The sequence below is a fragment of the Protopterus annectens genome, chromosome 16.part0, assembly GCF_019279795.1.
Source record: "Protopterus annectens isolate FY-2018-M chromosome 16.part0, PAN1.0, whole genome shotgun sequence".
NCBI lineage: Eukaryota > Metazoa > Chordata > Ceratodontiformes > Protopteridae > Protopterus > Protopterus annectens.
Genome location: NC_056750.1, coordinates 174,721,487 through 174,743,580, shown reverse-complemented (window position 1 = coordinate 174,743,580; position 22,094 = coordinate 174,721,487). Strand labels below are relative to the sequence as shown.

The following is a 22,094-nucleotide window of genomic DNA, read 5'->3' as shown; positions in this document are numbered from 1 at the left end:
TAAAAAGAGTGCATCTTCAATGACAATGCAGGAGAGACATATGAATTGCCCTTGAGCCAGATTCTTTTTCATAAAATAGGGGTGCATACTAGTAAAGTCCAAGTAGTTATTCCAAATTCTTTTACATACGAACATAAAACAAAAAAGCCGCTAAAAAGTATAACACAAACTACAAAAGGGTAAAAAATTTCAGCAAATGAGAGAGGTACTAATCAGGCTGCAGGAACAAAACTAGCACTTTCACTCACTGTTTATTAAAAACGGCACTTCAGCAGAAACCAACAAACATGTAAAAAGAAAGCTTAAATATTTAAATTGGCTAATTAGACTAAAATGTTATTTAATGACATTGTTTCCTCATCTAGTCCATTTTAGAAAACCCCCGATAATGAAGTGCATTAAATCCCGGGAAGACATCCCACCAAGCAATAGTTGTCAATGCAGTTCCTTTACTTCAAGTAATAAATTAACATCACCTATAAAAGTGGAAATCTGCGCTAATCCAATGAATTTATAGCAAGAAAAATTATTACAATGGATGCTATGGTTTGCCAATGCATTTTTCAGGTCTCCACTTCTAATAGCCTGACAGTATTCTTTTTTGCTTTCAGAAAAAGATCTAGGGTGGAATTCAGTAAAGCCTATACGGAGTGATCTCCCATGTAAGCAGAGTGGTACGGCCCCAACATGGGAACCGGCAGCCATGTGATCCAGTAAACAGAGCAGAGGAGCATACACAAGTGTATGGACACGGAAGTGTCCGAAGAATGCAAATCATCTCATAAGGATACTCGCATACATAGTAAAAAGGATGTCAGCCACACCACACAACCTCTATCTTACCACGTATTGGCTGTATATTGTGTGCATCAGACAGAGTCAGCTCTGAAACACAGGTCTCTCAACTTCTGCACCCACAAAGTAAGTCACTCTCTTTACTACAAATGTACGGGGTACTAGACTATGGTAGCATATGTATGGACCCGCTGCATGTATGCAAGGGAACAGAGTGATTTGCTAGGCTACTTGTGAAAACCAACAGTTATTTGGGACAAAAGGTACTCTGTCCACTACTGGGTACCCCATAATATGCATGAGGTCACAGGGCTGGAAATCCACTGCAGTATGCAAGGGAAATCCCAAATAGTGGGGTCATAGGACAGACGCAACACTGTCAATGTCAGAGTCCACTACCCCAACACACCAGTGTTCCCATACAACTGTAGTAACAGTATATGTCTGCAAGAATATATCTGCAGACCACCCAATCCCAGGGCAGTCACAAAGAACTTGCCTAAATGTCCTATTTTACACAAAATGCAGGGGTCACAGTAGGGCTCACACATCGTATATCTGTCTGTTGTTAATAATGTGTGGAATTAAACCTCACCTTCTGGTGGCTTACTGGGCTAAGTACGTTAGCAAGGTTAATGGTGCTGATGGGTTCAAAGCTGGCTGCACCTACAACTTTTGCATGTGAGGTACTCCTATGGTAGGAGTCCTACAGACTGTCAATATGCCTCATTCTGTTCATGCTAGAAAGCTGGACAAAGGCAGACAAAATGGGTGGTGGAGGGCCAAACAGACATTATATATATGCTCGGAGTAAACTAGTAAGCTGCTAGTAGAACAGCAGGTCCCAACAGGTCAAATTAGCAGCAGAATGTAAACATACATCTGCAAAACTTCCTACATTTTATTACAATTGTCCCACTTGATAGGTATGAGGCATATATTACGTTCAGCACACAACCAGGGAATGCCTAGGACAAAATAACAAGGACATGACTGTTGAATCAAGTGCAGCAGCCAGTTGACTGCAGCACACAAAATCCCAGACTGGAGTACAGGTAGGTCTGGCCTGGAGTCACCTTGTAAGTACAGACAGTCACAATGGGCATGCTCCTACACTTGGCTAACTTGAGACCATGCCTGATGCCTCATTTGCCTGAGGAAGTGATATATGAAAATATGTGCATTCATACAGGCAGCTATGTATATGTATCCATCTCTCCCAATCCCCTCCCACACATGATTACCTAATCTATCAGTTTGTGGCACAGATATTACACACACACACATATATATATTTATATATATATATATATATATATATATATATATATATATATATATATATATATATATAATATATATATATTTTTTTTTTAGATCCTCCACATATATCTATATAACACACACACACACACAGCTACAGTTGCATTCCACACACACATATATATTCATATGCACACATATACATGTACATGTGTATATGTGTATAGGGATGTACGAATGTCTACACAACTCCAGCATCCTGTATGTATCTGCATCTACACACACAACAGTTGTTTGATGGTAACAGACTAAAGCCGCATAATGACATAACCACCCAAACACAGAACCCTCTGCCTGTGGAATGTCACCCTGAAGATAGACAACAGTGAGCAGGTGGTGTAATGTGCAAACTCGTCAACAGAGAACTTGGACAGGACATATTGTCAATGGCCAACTGTCCACCTAGCAAACTGCAACTGGGCAGACATGGTGGAACTGGTACCTGTGCACACATTGCATGAGTATTAACACATACCCCACTGCTAGGACACTAGATACACTAACAGCATTAAGCAGATTCACTCTGCAGGCCACACATGCTGTGTAATACAAGGCCATGTTGCATAATTCACAAGTACTGTGGCTGCAGCCATGTGTAAAACATATTTAACTAGTGGCGCGTGCAATACATACTGCGAGCTATAGTGTGTAATAGTAGGTAGGTAGGAGTTCTAATCTCACTTCAGCCGGTGTGTGTGTGTGTGTGTGTGTGTGTGTGTGTGTGTGTGTGTGTGTGTGTGTATATGTGTACATAGACATTTCCCTAACAGCGGTACAGACATAGCCATCTGGCATTTGCCTGTGCCATGGTGAATTATTTTATAGCCCAGTGAGTTGTGTACTCCTGCACATTGTCCTCCCTGTCAACACCTGCTGATGTCACCCACCTTAACAGCACTGGCTGATCGTCTCAAAACAGATAAGCTGCATGGCGCATGCAACAAGTATGTAGTGCTATAGTGTACACAAATACATAGGTAGGGGTTCTACTCTAAGTAAGGGAAACTCTGTGAGTGTGTGTAAATATATCCTCTTGCAGCAGCGAGTTTCTCTTACCTATCTGTATGAAATGGTTATACATTTTCAGGTCCTGTCAACTCTCTCCATTGGCCTCTGTTACAGGCCCCACTGATGTCTTCCCCTTAAACTTCACTGGCAGACACTCTCACAATACATAAGCTCTGTGGCGCATGCGATTAGTATGTAGTATTATTGTATATAATACTAGATAGGTAGGGGTTCTAATCACAAAAAGTCCAAGTGTGTGTGTGTGTGTGTGTGTGTGTGTGTGTGTGTGTGTGTGTGTGTGTGTGTGCATTCCCCCTTGCAGCAGTGTGTCAGTCTTGCCTGTGAGTGCAATGGTTAAACATTTTAAGGTCCTGTGAGTACCTGCTGCCCCTAAATAGTACACATCTACCAAGGCATAAATGCCATCTACCACAACCTACATTTGTAGGTACACAACACCCAGGAGACTAGGGTGGTATGGCTTGTCATGGGGTATGCATGCAGGATTATGCTGTCTGCCCCATTGCCCCTGACACACTGCTCTACACAGATGCATCTATGTAACCATGCACACATAAAGCCTTACCTTGCTGATGTCATATTTCTGTTTGGCTACCATGCCATCCTGAGCCACTGTATTGCCATCAATTCTCCACAGTATAGTCATTCAGACCCCTGCAACAGAAACATACAAAGTTCTGAGAGACAGCTGTCAGTATGCGACACCTCCTCCAATCTAACATCAGACAACAAGGAAAAAAAGATGTTAATGTGCACTCATGACACATGCCAGCAGACAGCAATTGTCATGTCATTATAGGACATTGTTTACTGTGGGTCTATTATGTACTATAGTCAGCCTGTACATCACACATGTATTTGCATGTCCCTGCATCAATGTTATGGATGGCAGGATGTGGCACAGACACCATCACATGCACAGGGTGAGGTGTGGGGGGTGCCAGATGACTAGGCTGTGCCAAACAGTTGATATTGTGTGTGGGGGTGTCAGAAAGGGGTGGTGGTCAGCTGGGCCATGGAGAGGTACTGTGTGTGTCTGTTGCCATGCATGTGACACTGATGTACGAGTGTGTGCATGTACACAGTCAAGCCATGTGCTAGCCCTACACATGGGTATGTTGGACAGCAGTGGACTGTACATGGCAGAATGGACAGTTCCCAGTCTCTGACCATGAGCACGGGAACAGGCTCTGCCAGGAGTGGCAATGGCACCATGCCCAGGGTCAGATGCGGTACTGTCACGGACTGTGACTGATGTCTGCTGTGCCCATGTCCCTCATGGGACCACTCAGGACCACATGCCCATGGTCTGCCACGTTGTGGTGTGGACAGCACCCTCCCTTCTGTAGTGCTGGAGGTACTGCCACTATGGGAGCGTGAGTGTACATGGCCACGTGGACTCTCAGCAGATGTTGCTGACCTACAGGCACGTGTCCAACATCCTATTCCCACCACATGCCCTAACACAATGTTTGGTCAAGGACCGTCCATGTCTTACCTCACCGTCTGTCCACTACATCAGTGAAGCAATGCATCGGGTCAATAATGTTGTGGATGGAGTCATGGATGCCAGACAGTGAAGCATCCATGATCCTGAGCATCCATCTGGTGTTGTGTTCAGAACGTGCCTGTGCCTCCATGACAGATCTAAACATGTGTCAAGTGACTTGTGACGAGACACCTGTGACAGGTGATGGATGAGCAGCAGTCCTCCTTTGAGCACCCCAGTCAATCTGCCTGTGTGGGACCTCATCAGCTCTCTGGTTATGGCTCATGTCTACATTCACTGATGCCATAGCCACCACACACTCCTGTTCAATGCCGCCAAACTCTGACCATCCAAAATCTGTGGCCGCACATACTGACTGTGTGCAGGGACATTTGGGGAGGAAGTGGGATGTCAACCCATGGGACAGATTCAGCCCCCAACAACCTCACCTATGCCTCACTATGGCCACCATCATCATGAGTCCAAAGAGACATTGACATCAGGTTGTGAGGGGGACACACTCCAATCCCATCACCTGTGAGGATGAAGACAGCATACCTCCATTAATACCTGCACTATTATATCTGCTGATACAGACACACACACACACACACACACACACACACACACACACACACACACACACACACACAAACACGTGAGGTGCCACAATTGCATTATAAATACCACATCTTATTTCTGACCCCACGCACAACACACAAGCAGACTATAACATACACAGACAAGACAGACCCTTAATAACATGGACTCCAGCTACATCTGGTTAAGGTCGCAGTACTATACACCTGTGAGATAAGCAATATGTTAGTGTATGTGATGGACCTACATTTAAAAACACACTGCACCCATCTTTACCACACTATTGCTCCCTGTATAGCAAATAAGTGCAAATATGTTACAGCTCCTGCAAATGCACTATTGTGATTACTGATCCAATGCACTGCAGTGAACCCCTCCAAAACTGAAATACAGGTACTGTACTCTGGCTAAGCATAACAGTTCTGTCTACAGCAAACCGGCAGCCCTTAACATTCTTAGGGTATATGTGAGCCATACCTAAACAGTTGCACACTCACCAGCTACTGGATGTTGGACTCTGGCCACACCAGTTGTACCTATGGAAATGTGAGGGAGAGGTATGGTCAGCAAACACAAATGTGGCATTGTTACAGGATATGTGCATATATCAACATGTACAGTAGGAACTTGGATACTGCCCACATTGCTGACATTCTGAGTATGTGTGCATGTGTGCTATACAAACAAACCCCCACCCCAACATGCAGACTGACCTGACATCCGTGTACTGGTATGTGGCTGCCAAAATGATTGCTACAGTATTACAGTGATGAACACAGGAAGATTACCTGGACACTCCTCTGCTGTGGAAGCTGTGCCACCCCCCTCCACAACGTATGGGGTGATGGATGCTTGGGAGTTGGTGACTGATCCCAGGTTGCTAGGAAAGTACAGGTGTGTACACTTACCATAAATGTAGATGTCTGAGTGTATTCACTGTTACAGTCATCACATTTGGGTTATCCCTGCCAGGGTAGCCCTCAGCCAGTCCGAATACCAGAGGCTTAGTATTTCTGCATCGGATGCTGTTGCTTCAGGACTGACGTCAGGTCATCAGTAGTATGAAGTAAGGCAGCTGACACCATTACATCAGTTTTTCTTGCCCTGCCAGGAGCCCCCAAGTGGGAGCCAGAATATGGTGGAAAAATCCCACCAGTAGAAAGTAAAATACCAAAAGTTCCTTGTAAGGTGAGAGAGAGAGAGAAGAAAAGGGGGATGGATGGAGGGAAACCAGGATTGCAACAGTGAATATACTGGAACATCCACATTTACAGTAAGTGTACAAAACTGTACTATGTTCTTCATGTTTCACTGTTGCAGTCATCATGTTTGGGTTGATTCCCAAAGTTGAGGAGAAGGGTGGAGGCAGATAAGAAGACTAGGGGCTGGCTAGGATGCCCTGCAAGACTGCAGTAGCAAAGCCTGCCCTGGATTTGGAGAAGATAGGCAGGTGGTAATGCTTGGTGAAGGTGTGGACAGATGTCCATGTGGCAGCCTCCAGGATGTCCCTGGTGGGGACTCCTTTGAGGAAAGCTGCAGAGGTGGAGGCTGCTCTGGTAGGAGCGAGTCCTGACCCCCTTAGGTGGATGTTTCCCCGTGTTGCTTGTAACAGAAATGGATGCACTGTGCTATCCATTTCAAAATGGTTTGTTTGGATCTATGGCTTTGCCCTCTGCCCCTGCAGCAAAGCTGACTAGCAACTGATCAGTCTTTCTGAATGATTTATTCCAGTCTAGGTAAAATCTGAGCTGTCTGTGTACATCTAGAGAGTGCAGGATCCTTTCCCCCTTGTTTTGTGGGTTAGGGAAAAAGTGGGCAAATGAATGGATTGGTTGATAGTCACACTGGACACCACTTTGAGCATGAAGGATGGGTTAGTCCTGAGGGACACCCTGTCAGCATGGAAGATGATGAAGGGCTCTACAGCCATGAGTGCTTGTAGCTCGGATATTCTTCTGGCTGAAGTGATGGCCAGTAGCAAGGCCGTCTTCCAGGAGAGAAACTTTAACTCTGCCGAGGGTGCTGGTTCAAAGGGGGCAGGGTGAGCTTTTCCAACAAAAGGTTTAGGTCCCAAGCTGGTGTAGGTGCCCTTCTAGGTGGCCTCACATTGTTAGCCCCTCTTAGGAACTGTTTGATGAGAGGGTGTAAAAAAAAAGAGTGCGCTCAGTGTTGAAATGAGCAGAAATAGCAGAGGCATGCATTTTAATAGAGGAAGAGGAGAGACTGTGAAGCAGATCAGCTAGGAAATCCAGGATGAGAAATAGGGAGGGCTGTGCTGTATCAGCTCCCTTAGCCTGAATCCAGGTGCAGAACCTTTTCCATTTGTCAGCATAAGACTTTCTAGTGCCAGGGCGTCTAGCATCATGTATAACATCTACTCCCTGTTTACTGAGATTGTCAGCTTGATTAGTCATCAGGTGATAAGCCAGGCTGCCAAATTGAGGGTCTGCAATTGGGAATGCATGAATTCTCCTTCCGTCTAGGTCAGGAGGGTTGGGGTCTGAGGGAGATGCCATGGTGGCAGTGGGGACAGGCTGCGCATCAGTGGGTATCTGTGCTGATAAGGCCAGTCTGGAACAATCAGAATTGTCCTTGATTTTTCTCCCTTATTTTGAGCAGTACCCTGGTAATGAGAGGTAGAGGGGGAAATGCATAGATCGACAGTTTGACCCAGGGGAAGGACATGGCATTCACTTTCCAGGCCCTGCAGTGAGGCTCCCTGGTGCAGAACCTGCTGAGCTGATGATTGGAGTGGGAAGCAAAGAGGTCGACCTTTGGGGTGCCCCATTTCTGAGTTATTAGGGTGAAGGTTCTTTGGTCTAGCTGCCACTCGTGGGTCCAGAAGATATGTACATAAGTTGTCTTCCAGAGAGTTTAGTGAGCCTGGCAGGAATTGTGCTAACAGGTGTAGTCCCATGGCTGAGGCTGTGTGCCAATGGATCATGACGAGCCTGTATAGAGGATAGGAGTGAGTCCAACCCTGCTTGCTGATGTACCACATTACAGTGGTGTTGTCTGTTTTGAACAGTAGAGTCCCTGGAGAGAGAAGGGGCCTGAAAGCTGTCAGTGCGTGCTGGACAGCTAACATCTCTTTTTGGTTGATGTGCAGATGTATTTGCTGTGGGCTCCATCGGCCCTGTATGCACCTGCTGTCCAGGTGTGCAACCCAGGCAAAGTCTGATGAGTCTGTGGTAAGGTCTGGGCAGCCAGGGGTGGTGAGAAAGGTAGTTCCTTGTTGTGGGAGCATGCTGCTGCCAACCAAAGAAAATCTGTCCTTAGGCAAGGTATCATTGGTATAAGAGGTTCCAGGTCTTGAGAGTGTTGACACCAAAGGTTTTTTAGGTACCACTGAAGTTTCCTCATATGCAGGCTGGCATATGGAAGGAGTAGAATGCAAGATGCCATGAACCACAGAGCTTGCAGGATTTCCCTTCTGGATAACTTGGTTCTGGTGGCTAGTTGAGAACCGTCAGGTAGGTTTTCTTTTCTGGTATAAGGAATGCCATCTGGAATGCTGTGTCCAGGCTTGCTCCCTGGAATGTAATCCTTTGAGTGGGCACTAGTTTGGATTTCTTTTCATTGTCAGTGTACCCCAGGGATGACAGTAGGGACTTTACAAAGGCCAGGTGCTTGAGCAGCTTTTCCTGACTGTCTGCCTGAATCAGGCAGTCGTCAAAGAAATATACAAATTTACCCATACTTAATCTGCAAAAAGCGATGGGGATTGCCAGACATTTGGTGTAAACTCTGGGAGCAGTAGATAAGCCGAAGGGAAGCCCCAAGAACTGAAAGTGCAGAGATCCTGCCTGAAACGTAGCTATTTCCTGCACGATTCCCTGATTGGGATATGGAGGCAGGCCTCAAGTCTAGAGTGGCTAGCCAAGCATTCTTGGAGAGCACAGGTAGTAGTTGCTGGAAGGTGAGCATTTTGAATTTTGGTATCACCAGAAAGGTGCTTAGAATGGATAAATCGAGGATGGGGCACCAGGTGCCCTCTTTTCTGGGTACCAGAAAAAGTCTGGAGTAGAAACCTTGGCCCATCTGTTCTGCGGGAACATGCTCTATTGCCCTCATAGAGAGCAGGGAAAGGACTTGCTTTTTTGCCTCTGCCCACTGGGTTGGAGGAAGATCCGGGAACCCTTTTGGAGTTGGGAGAGTGTGGAAAGAAAATTTGTATCCCTGGGACACTATATTGTGGACCCAGCAGTTACTGGCAATGGTGGCCCAGGTGCTTGCGTGGAAGGAGAGTTTTCCTCCCAGGGGCAAGTGCAGGTGGGCAGAGGGAGGGGGCGGAAGTGGAGAGTCATTGAGAGTTCTTAACATGAGGGGGTGGCTTTGCACTCCCTGGTTTAGAAGTGGAGGAACTCCACTGCTTTGATCTCTGCATTCCCTGTGGCTGCTGTCTGGGGGGGGGGGGGGTCTGCTTCCCCGTGGTCTGGGCTGAAATGACCTAGAGGGGGCAGGAAAGGACTAGTGCTTAGAGGGGCAACGCCTACTGAACCTGGGTGGCTGGACCTGTAGGAAATCCTTAACTTTCTGCATAGATTTAGCTTTTGCTTCCATCTTTTTTTAAGATATCCTCTGCCTTCGTGCCAAATAAATTGTCTTTATGCAAGGGTGCATCCAATAATTTAGATATGACATGGTCTGGCAAGGGCTGTTCCTTAAGCCAAGCAAGCCTTCTAAGGACAGAACCGGTGACTGCTGCCCTGCAAGAGGCTTCTAGGACATCAAAACCACAGTGTAAGCTGTGCTTAGTTACTTGACATGCAGAGTGCATTAATTCTTACAACTCTATTTTCTGCACAAGCAGGAAAGGATGACATTTTTTGCTTGAGGAGTTCCATGGTATGTTGCTGAAATGTTAGCATATGGAACTCACAATTTAGTGCTCTGAAAGCAAGAGTAGCTGAGGTGTATACTTTTTTACCCCATCTGTCTAGTGCTCGGGAATCCCTGTCTGAGGGGGTGGGATTCTTAGCAGAAGTTCTTATAGTTCCTTTAGGCCCTTGAGAAATAACCTCAGGGTCAGCAGTAGGATTTTTGAAAAGAAATTTGTGAGAGTCAGGAACTCTGTAGTACCACTCAGGTTTTCTAGGACCAGGAGGGAGGATGTCAGGAGTTAAACTAGATTCCAAGGAAACATCATCCACAAAATCCAGGACAGGATGAATGGCCAGGGGTCTGTGCTGTGTAAATTCTCCGAGTCTCTTTTTAGACTGAGGGTAGTCCAAACATTCCCACTGAAAATGCTCCCTTAAATGTATGAAAGGTTTCCCCAAAGGAAAAATCCTTGGGTGGAGAGACTGAAGAATGGATTCCTCTGCATCAGAATCCTCATAAGCAGAGAGAGAGGCTACATGTCTTCATATTCAGATGCATCAGTCATCAGACTCCTGTTCAGACAAAACTACTGGGGACAGATCTCTTTTTCTTTTGGAAAGGGTAGCTGGGCTTCCTCTGATCAGCATTATATGGACTTCCACCATTTTAAGCATTTGAGACTGAGGCAAGGAAGCAGATGTGTGAGATTGGGTCGTCTGTTTCTTAGGAGTGGTTCGTATCCTGGGCTTTAGAAACTCTGTAGTTTTTGAAAAAGGTAGATGCAAAAGAAGTCTGTTTGTGTCGAGAAATCAGTAGTGCAAAGTACTTCCTCAGAAGCCAGTGCCTGCTCAGCGGCTCCCGACCCATCCAAGGTAGAGAGAACAGCAGGTTCCTTAGTCGAAGAAGACTTTTGAGGCATACCAGACTCCAAAAGGGTCTCAGTAGAGGCCTGTGAATTCACAGAAGTGGGCATCAGGGGCTACGAAAGCGCCTCACTGAGGACCAGAGAACTGACTACTAGCTTAACGGAAGAGTCATCGGTAGGTTTGGACCTGTGCAGTCTCTGTCTTTATCCTTACATTTTTCAGATCTGCTGTCGGATGGCTTACCGAAGCCATATCGGAATTTGAGGACTGAGAGCGAAAATATCTAGCTACAATAAGGGCTCGACGACACATAGTTCTGCCATTGAACAAAGCACAAAAGCGACAGCGAGGGACATCATGGTCTGGGCCTAAGCAAGTGAAGCAGTAAGAATGAAAGTCTCTGTGTAGTATTTGCTTTCCACAGGCAAGACAATTGTTAACTTTTTCTGACATCGGTTAGAGCAAGAAAAAGGATCCCCAATGGGGTACTTAGTTTTAGAAGACTTCAGCTTCAATTCGGATGACGAAACTAAGATAGCGGCCGACCAGCACTCATGCGAACTGCTTCTACTTCGGGCTCCTCGGCAAGAAAGATTGATGCAATGGCATCTGCTGCCTTACTTTATACTACTGATGACCTGACGTCAGTCCTGAAGCAACAGCAGCCGACGCAGAAATACTAAGCCTCTGATATTTGGGCCAGCCGAGGACTACCCTGGCAGGGATAACCCAAATGTGATGACTGCAACAGTGAAACATGAAGAACATCTCCTCTGTGTCCAAGAGTGGTTGTTCTTCTGCAGGGCCTGCACCAGTGGCAGCAAGGTCCCTGTCCACAGCAGCGGCCCTTTACCATGCAGCATTTATCATATCAGTTGCCCGGTGTTGGACCTGCTTGTAGCTTCTTTCCTGTAGCCCTATTTGTTTACTGACACAATGAAGCCAGCCCACAATACAGTACATTGCTCCCGATTCTGGTGACTCCTGGAATGCAGCATGTGGTGATGCAGTCTGATGCCATCCAGGATCACGTTGTTTTCAGCAGCAGTAAAAGGTGTGTGCCTCCATCTGTACATGATTCCTGAAAGGACATAAAGAGGGGAACACATCACAGGACCATGTACAGTGCTCTCTACTATGTACACACCCTGTACATCCAAAATGGCCAGCACTATCCTCCACCAACTACCACATGACACCCCACCATCTATCAACACAGTATATACATATGGCTATCAGAAACACAGTAGCAATACATCTTGCGTCTCCTGCTCATCTTGCTTTTTCCTGCTACTTGCTGCTTGTTCTCTAAAGTGTTCAACTACATCTTTTCTGTTGCATTTGCTACTGTTTGCTTGTAGCCTGTCTAAATAATTGTAAGTATTATTGTAAACCTCTTACTTTTGGTTTAAGCATTTGGGCTTTAGGTCCACCTCTTAGGTCTCCCTGGCCTTTCTCTCTCAGATTCTGAGAAATATAAATGGACAATGTCCTACAGTTTATCCTGCCAGACTGGTTGACATGGGCATCCTGACGCAGTGTAGCAACTGCCTCATGTACACGGACAACAATCTACTACCACCACCTAGGAATTTGTGAGATGCAAGTACATTAGGAACCTAGAGTCCATGCGCTCTCCCTCTCAAGCAAGTATATCTGGCACTGAAAAGGATGTCAACACAATCACTACACCTCAAACACCACCCACAAATACACAACATACACCCACATATGTTAAAGTCCTCAACATAAAAATACCCAAACAAAGGTGTCCTCCAAGGCAAAAACACATGCAATCTCCACAGCCCTCCACACAACATACCCCACATAGTCCACACACCTGTGTCTCACAGTCACTAAGGCTTCACCATAAACCCAACATATTAGTCATGGAAGACACCATTGTGAGACACACAGATGTGCCTCTCACCAGACGGGAAAAGGATAAAGTCACAATTAGTTGTCTGTCAGGTGCCAGAATCTGCCATATCACATATGCACTGATGTCTCTCAACAACAGGTACCGTTATGACTCTGTCATAGCCCATGTTGGTGCGAATGAAGTGAAACATACCGCCCTTGACTATATGAAGACAGACATGATTGAGCTTAGTGATTATGTGTCGCAGGCAGGTATGTCCCTAGCCTTAAGAAGCATTCTGCCATCACCCAGCATGATGTCTCAATACAAACAGGAAATTACTGACTTTAATAATTGGCTTAGTTTCTGGTGCCATTACAGGGGGACCCAGTACCTGACTGCCTGGGAAGATATGATTGACAGACCACGATGTTTTGCCAGAGAAGGCCTGCATCTGTCTCACCTGCACTTCAGGCAAAGATTCATGCCTCCACCATAGTGCCTTTCTTAGGAAAAGCAATAAGGTTAAAACTACCAACATATAAATGTCAACAAAATACATGTTAAAAGCTCATGCTGCTAAATGCTAGAAGTCTAAACATGAAACTGCACTATTGCAAGCATTCCTAACCCTGGAAAATGCTGACATTTGTGCAGCCACAGAAACCTGGTTCACAGCTGCAGAGTGCACCCTAGCCTTACGTGGTTACCCATTATATCATACACTCAAGACCCAAAAATGTGGGCAGTAAAGCCAAAGGAGGTGGAGATTCAATATATATCAAAGACACACACATTCATGCTGGTCAAACAGTATGACTTACAGGAGGCACTCAAGGTGCAATTAACCATTGACAAGACCCCTATTCAAATAACATCTAGCTACCGGCCCCCAAATCTGACTCAAGATGCCCATTCTGCCTATATGGACCTCTTCGACTCTATCAGAATTCAACTCTTTACCCTGATCCTGGGTGACGTTAACTACCCAAACACAGAATGGAAGAACTACTCATGCCAGAAAACAAATGCCCAGAGATTCATCGATGTTGTCAATGCAAACACCTTTAAACAGTTACAAGATACACCCACAAGAGGTGAAAATATTTTGGACATGGTATTAAACAACATGAGTAACCACTACATTGTATTAAACATGAGCAACCACTGCAGCATCCCTACTTTAACATCCTCCCAGGTAAGATCAGACCATAAAGTAGTCACTTTCGAAGTCACCATCTCCCACAATACCCATGTAGCTAGGGTCAGACATAAACATGTCTCCTAAGTTGATTACAGCCTCCTGAGGGATGATATACACAGCTTTACAGCGCCCTCCCCCTCTGTAGATACTGGCACCAATACCCAAAAGTAAATCAAAGCACTATACGAGCATGTAAATAGAAGAATGGGATTAGGAATACCCGACAGGACTACATCATCCTCTACAAGGATAAGTAAACCTATCTGGTGGACATTTGCAATAAATAAACTCTATAGCAAGAGGAAAAAAAATCACTGTCCAAGATCAAGAAGGTGCAGATGCCCAATTGTCTCCTTATACTGAACAATCAAATGAGAGCACTACTGAGATCCCCCAAAACAAACTGAGTCCAATATGGCAACCTCTACTACAGAAAATCATAAGTCCTTCTTCAGATATGTCCGCAACCTCAAAGGAAGCACCCAGACCTGTTCAGAAGTGGTGATCACAGACACCTCATATACAAATGCCATAGATATAGCAAACTTGCTGGCTGACAGATTCAGTGAGTACTTCAGCACTCTGCCCCCCCCCCCCATCAGTAGATCGACATCCCTAGTATCTGCCCCCTTCCCCTTATAAGTAGGGAACAGGTCATCACCGCTGTCTCAAAGGCAAAAGATACAGCCTCCATGAGACCCGATAACGTCCCAGGCTGCATCCTACATGAACTCAGGCAGGAACTTGCAGCACCGTTAGGCACCCTATTCAACCAAAGGCCGAGTTACTGGCTTTGCCCCAGCTGAGTGGAGGACAACCAATGTCATCCCATTGCACACAGGTTGAGTGTCCACTGATCCAGGAAATTACAGACCCATCAGCCTAACTAGACCGATCTGCAAGGCCATGGAACAGATCACAGACCTTATTAACAAGGACACTGGCAACCTCCAAACACTCAATCCCACACAGTTTGGCTTTGTCAAGGGGAGAGCATATCTGTTAAATTTGGTCACTTTTGAGAGAGTCACCACAGTCATGGACAAGGGGAGTACAGTGCATACCACCTACCTTGACCTGGCCAAAGCCTTCGACACTATTCCCCACTCGGCTATAATAGATAAATCTCTCTCAACTAGGCAGCAATCCATATGTTACCAGATGGGTAGCAAACTGGCTAGATAGAACCCACCTATTCAAAATAGGGAAAGCCACCTCAAGCAGTAGACACATAACAAGTGGTGTACCCAGGGTTCTGTCTTGGGACCTCTGTTATTTGGGATACACTTTTCTGAGGTGCACGGCAAAACCAGTGGGCTATGGCTGACCAAGTTTGCAGATGCCTATATGCTAGGTGCTGTCACCACATCCCCTAATAATGTGGACATCCTCCAAAAGGGTCTTGCTCAGACAAATGACTGGTGCCAGAAACATCGCCTGAAGCTGAATACCACAAAATGCATCATCATTCCCATTAGGGGAGAGTGACATCCTCACAAATTATCACATTAATAACAACGTCCTAAGCATGCAATCGGTCGTGAAGGATTTAGGCACCCAGGTTGATAGCAACCTGACTTTCGACCACCATATTGTTTCCATTGTATGGAAAGCCTTCTACATGACCCACCACATCAGTAAGGGGATCTCATCCAGGGACAAGAAGGTCATAACATCCCCGTTTTCTTCCCTTATAAGGCCCATTATTGAGTACAATGCCCCTTTCGGCATGTATCTTGCAAAGCACATGCAGCAGCTGGAGAGACCACAGAAGTTCCTCATCAAGAGAATCCATGGCCTCAAACAGGCTAAAAGCCCTATCCCTCTACTCAGTTTCATACGGACTTCTCAGACATGACCTCTGCCTTGGCATACAAGGCGATTACAGACCCCACCCTGATGGGACTGTTGCATATCCACAAATCAAGCTCCACTCGAGTAACCCACACACGCACCCTCAACCTGGGTCTGTGACACCAACAGGACTTGTTGGCGAGACAGATTTCTGTCCCAGAGACTTCCCCATCTGTGGGATAGACTCTCTCTCCACATCAAGCAGAGTACCTCTTTACCCCTTTTTGAAGCACAACCTGGATAACTGGATGGGAAACAGAAAATACACCCTTGGGATTCCACTCATGTCCCTGTTGGACTGGGGCATAGGGTGTCTCCTAAGGTCAACATTCTAGTAACATGTTATACAGCCACCGTCTGACAAATAGGTGAGAGTGTTACAAGTATATGGGGACAGTCCAGCAATATCCATGTGACGCAATGACAGACAGCACTGCAAACGTGCTGTAGGGTATCTTCTTTGTAGGTGTCAGACTTCTGCAGTACACAGATGTTTGTGAAATGTGTACATATGCCAGATATACGTGCACCCTCTGCCAGAAAAATGTGGATGTCTGGCAAACAGTTGGGCAATAAGTAATGGTTGCTCTCAGACTTTGGGGAATCTGGCTGTCACGCCAGAACCCTCAGAAAATAGTTATGGTACAGTAATATCTGTTACTGCATTCATTCCCTTACTTTGCAAGCTCAGTATGTACACTTACTGTCACTATTGTCTAACACACAATTCAGTAGCATTCATATTGGTGCCGACCACTATAGGAGGGACTCTAAGAGGGCTATACAGCTGTGATGTATGTCACAGCAGGCAGAGCTGACAGGGAAGCCTGTAGGTGCTGGACAGCTGACTGTCAGCAACATGTCATTCCAAAATATGTATTACAGGCCAACTGTTGTAATCCCTATTCCCCATAACTGCATCCTCCCATCTCTATCTCATTACATGGGGACTTCTATGATATACCTGGTAGAGTGCTGTACTCCTTTTTGTGCAGAAATCCTGAAGAATGTTGCTTGTGATATTGCAATCTGTCTTTGTAAAGAAACTCACAAGACGTGTTTACCACAGGCATCTGCTTGCCTTTTCTAGGCAATGCTCAAGAAAAGGTGATTGCCTGCGCACCAGTCTGTGGCTCAGACTTGCTAACTGCATCCAGAACAAATGAGTTACACTTTTATTAGCCAATGGCATGGCACAACAGTGTGATATTTAAGGCTTTCATGTAGGCCTTGGCCCCTTTCCTAGTTTGTGAGCTGGACATTATGGAGGTGTGGAGACTACAGCATCGCAAAGAGTAGGTAGAAATACTGTCCACTGTTGGGATTTATGTGGTATGCCCACAGTTTTGCATGCTATGTTTTGCCATTGTGAACAGACATTCTGAGTATGTGGCAATTTAGTTGTAAACAATGTGGGTTGTGGTCAGTACAGGGGAAGACAGATGTGAGTGTCATAATTTAAACGCATCAGAATATGCATCCTGCTGCAGTAGCTGCTGGTCTATCAGCAGTGTATGTTTGTAGGGGAAGACTGACACATGTCCCAGTAGCTTGACCTTTGCCCCCACCCCTTTATACATGGGTGTTGTGTGGAACCCTTGGTTCTAGGTGGTTGTAAGGTATGGTAGGTCTGTAGCACGTAACTAAACATGCTGCCGCATATGTTGCAGGCTGCAGCTGCTGTGTTTTGCCCAGGAGTCATACTGGGGAGTGTGAAAACATTGGAGGACAGCAAGCTGTATGTGTCAGAGAGGGAGTAGTGTCAGCTCTGTTACAGCATAGCCAGGGTGTGGGTACCTATAACAGTCCAGGTGAAGCATGTGCTTAAGGTACATACGTTACGTAATAGTACCAACCTGACAGTATTAGGCGACACAAGATAGCCTATACATATTTGTGCAGTGTGTCCCTACCTACAGGCTTCTGATGAGCTAAGATGGGGAATTTAACAGACTGAGCTACTGAGTCAATACTGCAGCAGGTGCATTTGCAAGATATATCTGCATGCATATAGTCTGTTACACAGCACTGGAATTAGCATGCATGCTCAGATGGGTATGACGTGTAACACTGAACTGTTTGTCATGAGTTTGTAACCTCAGTCTGTACTGACTTGCCAGCACAGATTGCATACAGAATAGGTTTTGTGACAAATGTGACAACAGGCACAACTGTGGATAGTCTGCAACAGTCTGTGCAGTTGTCAGTTATACCCAATATACTAGGCCTCACGTACATCCATTATTTATTTGGCTGTGTACAGGTTTGGTATCTACAACACAGTCCAAAGTACACTGTCAATATTCCCATTATTTATATAAGCACTGTGTCATTGGCAATCAGGATATGTTTATGGAAACACATTTTTCCTTTCAGAACTGAGTGGCCTAGTGGACTAATGCATGGTGCTGTAGTTGACAGGGTCCTGGGTTCCAGACTTGGCAGGGGGAATTATTTTCCAGAAGTGCCTAACAGTGTCAGAAACACAGAAGGTGACTAAGGCAGTTTTAACCAGGCTTGCGCATGTTTGCACAGCGTGCCGCTTAGCTACACTTAAACCCGCGCCAATTCCAAAAAAGAAAAAAAAAGGGGAAACAGAAAAGTGGTGAAATGGTGGCAAGCAGGGGAAAAACACTGTGAAAGGCAGGTAGGGATGTGCAGGATGGATGTAGGAAAGGACCATAGCTCTCCATTTCTTGCACAACAACAGCTGTGCAGGTTGTAGACAATTTGGAGCCTCCGAGGGCAGCATAAATGTGTTGACTGATTCATGAAATAAAGTGTGTCCAGTGGATACAGGTGTACAATGGAGAGCTATGTATGGGGCGTACAGATGCTCTTTTTTTTTTATTTATTTTTTTTTTTTTAAAAGGAGAGAGTGGGATGTTGGGGAAGGGATATAGGTACGCCTGGGGAGGTAAGTTGGGTAGGAGAAGTTGCCTTATCAAACAGACAAGACAGCTTACAGGGGCGATGTATGATACATGAGGGGGGTAAACACCTTGTTCGGAGAGGGTGTTGTGGAATCAGGAGAACCATGTGCCCCCAGACGGCAGCAGTGAGACTGAGCTCCCCACCAATGGGCAGTCAACACTGGTCCTTCACTGGCCTGAAAGTGGTTGTGCTGGGGGCTGGACACTGGGGCCACCTTGCCCCTCCAGGTTGGACAGTCTGCCCTCAATCTGGTGCAGGTAATCTTCATAGACTCAATGCATGATCCTTCACACCATCCCTGAAAGCTGTTGCTGGATGACGACTCCCTCTTCACACCCGCTCCCGGGGGGACAGACCCCGTTCCCTGAGGTGGTTCCATCCGTAGGTGGTGCAGGACCAGCAGAGGGGGCAGCAACAGGTTGGGTCCCAAACATGCTGGAAACCGGTGCCACAGCCGGCTGAGGTAGGGTAGGCGGATCGCCAGGACCGGCCTACCCAGTCGAGTTATGGCATTGAGGTATTTCAAAGTGAATAGGGTATTAATGAACAGAACATTTTGTTAGTTATAACAATATGCCAGAATGTTACAATTAACCCAGTAATGTAACACTGCATAGCATATGGAACAAAACAATAAGTGAGATTACAGTCAGTATAGTAACAGCATGCCAGTAACAGTTACGGCATAAGGCCAACAACATAGGTAATTTAAATAAGCCATGTTAGTATGCAACCATTGTAATGCATAACAATAATAAAACTCAAGGCCCAACATAACGTTTTGAGAACAACATATGTTAAAAGTAAGCCATACCCGATGTAGAACAATAATAAATTATGATGCAGATAAGGGGTGGGGAGAGAGAAATATATTCCATTACTACCAGTATAGACTATATTGTTTGTAACAGTACTCTTACATACTCTACAGGTCTGCCCTTAATTTATGTATACAAGTACCCTATAGCTTCTGTAGCACATACATACCTCTCAAGCTATCCGCATGGGATAGTATGGGCCATGCTGTAACACCTACAGGTACACAACTACAGGTAACTATTACATGTCAGGGAACATACAGGACTATCAAGGTGCACTGTGGACTGATATAGTGCGACTGTGCTATTGACATAAATCAAGTGGATAATAAATAGTGTACAAGGGATTTGGCAACAGTGCTCACAGTCTGTGACAGCGTGACACTTAAGAGACATGTATCATGCACAGTACAGAGAGTTTATCTATCATGCCATCCTTGGCAGGCATTGGTTTATGCTATCAGCAGACATTCACAGATACACCAGGCATACAAGCCGTACCAAGCCTACAGTTTTATTTATTTATTTCACTTTTAAGACTATTGTACTTGTTGACTTTATTTACGGACATCTTATTGCCTTGCTGAGCAATGCTGTTAACACTCTGGTACATCTGAACACAGAAATATTAACCCATTCGAACAGCTACTATAGCCATGCCATTTATTTACCTGTCATTCCTGTGGGGAAACATCTGTTAACAATACATAACTGTTTCTATACATATTTAGTAGTAGTTGTCCCTGGATTCGAACCCTGGTCTGTGTGTAACAAAATGTATATCAACCCTGGCATTTATCAAACTGAGCTACTGAGCCACTGCTAAATACTGTTTGACTGATATGTGCCTAGAGCTCACCTGATTACCTCTATTACCAGGTCATATTTTGTTGAGTGTTATACAAAAATGCAGTGACACTTGAACACAAATGCATGAGATTCATGCATGACAGAGATAGCAGGTGAACTGTATATTAACACATGGAATGCAGGTATAGACAATTAACCCCTACTGGGTGGGAATAAGTGTGATGTGTACAGACCATATGGGAGTGCTGGGTTGGCTACCTGACCCATATACAGTTGCACATGGTATATTTGCAATCTACATCTATTACAGTGTCATACTTGCCTGCAGCAGCGTACCTACGGACGGGAATGCATATCGCTGAAATGCAATGGTCAACAAAACACAATCCTGAGACACACAATATACCTTGGCCATTCCTATTATTGGTTTATATCTTAGTGCAGAACAAATATCATTATGCATTATATGTTGTAGTACAGCTCCACATCTACATTTTAGCAAAACACTTTATTAGCAAATCTTCAGTCACTTACTGGTATTACTCCTGTTTTTACTTCACAGCAGATGTAATACTCGACTTCATGACCAACAGCCCAAAATACACACATTGCACAACACAGCTTTATTAGGGGTGACTTCATGCAGTGATTGTTGTATGTCTAGATGTGCAGTTCAGATAATGCAGGTGTTGCAATACAGCTGTAATTCCACAATTAATGCAGTAGAAACTTTACTTCCTTAACATTATGAATGCAGTAAGAACTTTATTTCCTTAACATTATCAGGTTTCATGCTTTCATCTTTATTGGACTGTACCTGGCATTACTCAGTTATATCAGTGCAGGTCTATGACCACATTCATTGCAGTACAATCAAAACTGAATATACCTACTGGCAGTTTTCTTTCTTGTTTATATGACTATAGATAGTAAGATACATCTGTACTCACCACACTCACGGTGCAACCTGGTCAGGTGCCCTGCATGGGCCTCCAGATTGTGACCTCTCTCCTCTGCAGCTATGGGGAGAGAAACACACCATTATGCATACCTGTCTATCATTCATTCAGAGTAGAATATGGTAACAAAGCAAAACAGGCCATTAATCAGGACAAAAAGACTTACTTCTCCCAACAAATAAACACCCACAGTAATAATCCCAGACTTTTCTGGAAATCTGTCAACTCATTACTAAATCCTGGCAGCACCCAAAACCCATCTCCATTTCCAGACAAAAGCCCAGATGAAATCAATGAAATATTTAACAAAAACTTTATCGATATTATCCTTACATTAGTAAATGGCAGGCAATACCCCAAATCCCATTAACCCATCCATGATACCTCAAAGCAATATCAGCTCCATACCATCTTTTAAACTTCCAATCTGTAAGCAACCTCTCAAATACAAACAATATTTGGCCAATTGAAACCAGGCTCGTTATCCGCTGATAATCTCCCCCAGAATACATCAGAATTAGTGCTAAGGCGATATGTTTCCCAGTAAGTATCCTTATGAACCGATCACTTGCAGAACACACAGTCCCCCAGCTCTGGAAAAAAATCAATCACCCCACTTCATAAAGGTGGAAACCCTCATGACATATCAAGTTTTAGACCCATTTCCATACTGTCCCAGCTATCTAAAATAATGGAAAAATGCATCCACAAACAACTGGTTGAATATC

General features: G+C 45.0%; 1 protein-coding gene across 4 annotated transcripts in view; it reads right to left on the bottom strand.

The window, feature by feature from the left end:
- Positions 1–22,094, bottom strand: part of CCHR16.PART0H14orf119 (chromosome chr16.part0 C14orf119 homolog) — a 172,262-nt gene that overhangs the window by 112,921 nt on the left and 37,247 nt on the right. The window contains exons 2-3 of one of the 4 annotated variants that reach the window (XR_006363055.1): positions 21,358–21,426; positions 3,719–3,801 (exon numbers count right to left, since the gene is read on the bottom strand). The exons of 1 other annotated variant lie outside the window; for it this stretch is intronic. Coding sequence is in view for 1 of the 3 variants with exons in the window: in XM_044058694.1 (XP_043914629.1) it covers positions 21,358–21,426 (69 nt within the window). In the remaining 2 variants the exon portion in view is untranslated. Of the gene's footprint in view, positions 1–3,718; positions 3,802–21,357; positions 21,427–22,094 lie in introns of those variants that run through there. 2 more of the 4 variants (XM_044058694.1, XR_006363056.1) reach the window with 2 other exon arrangements.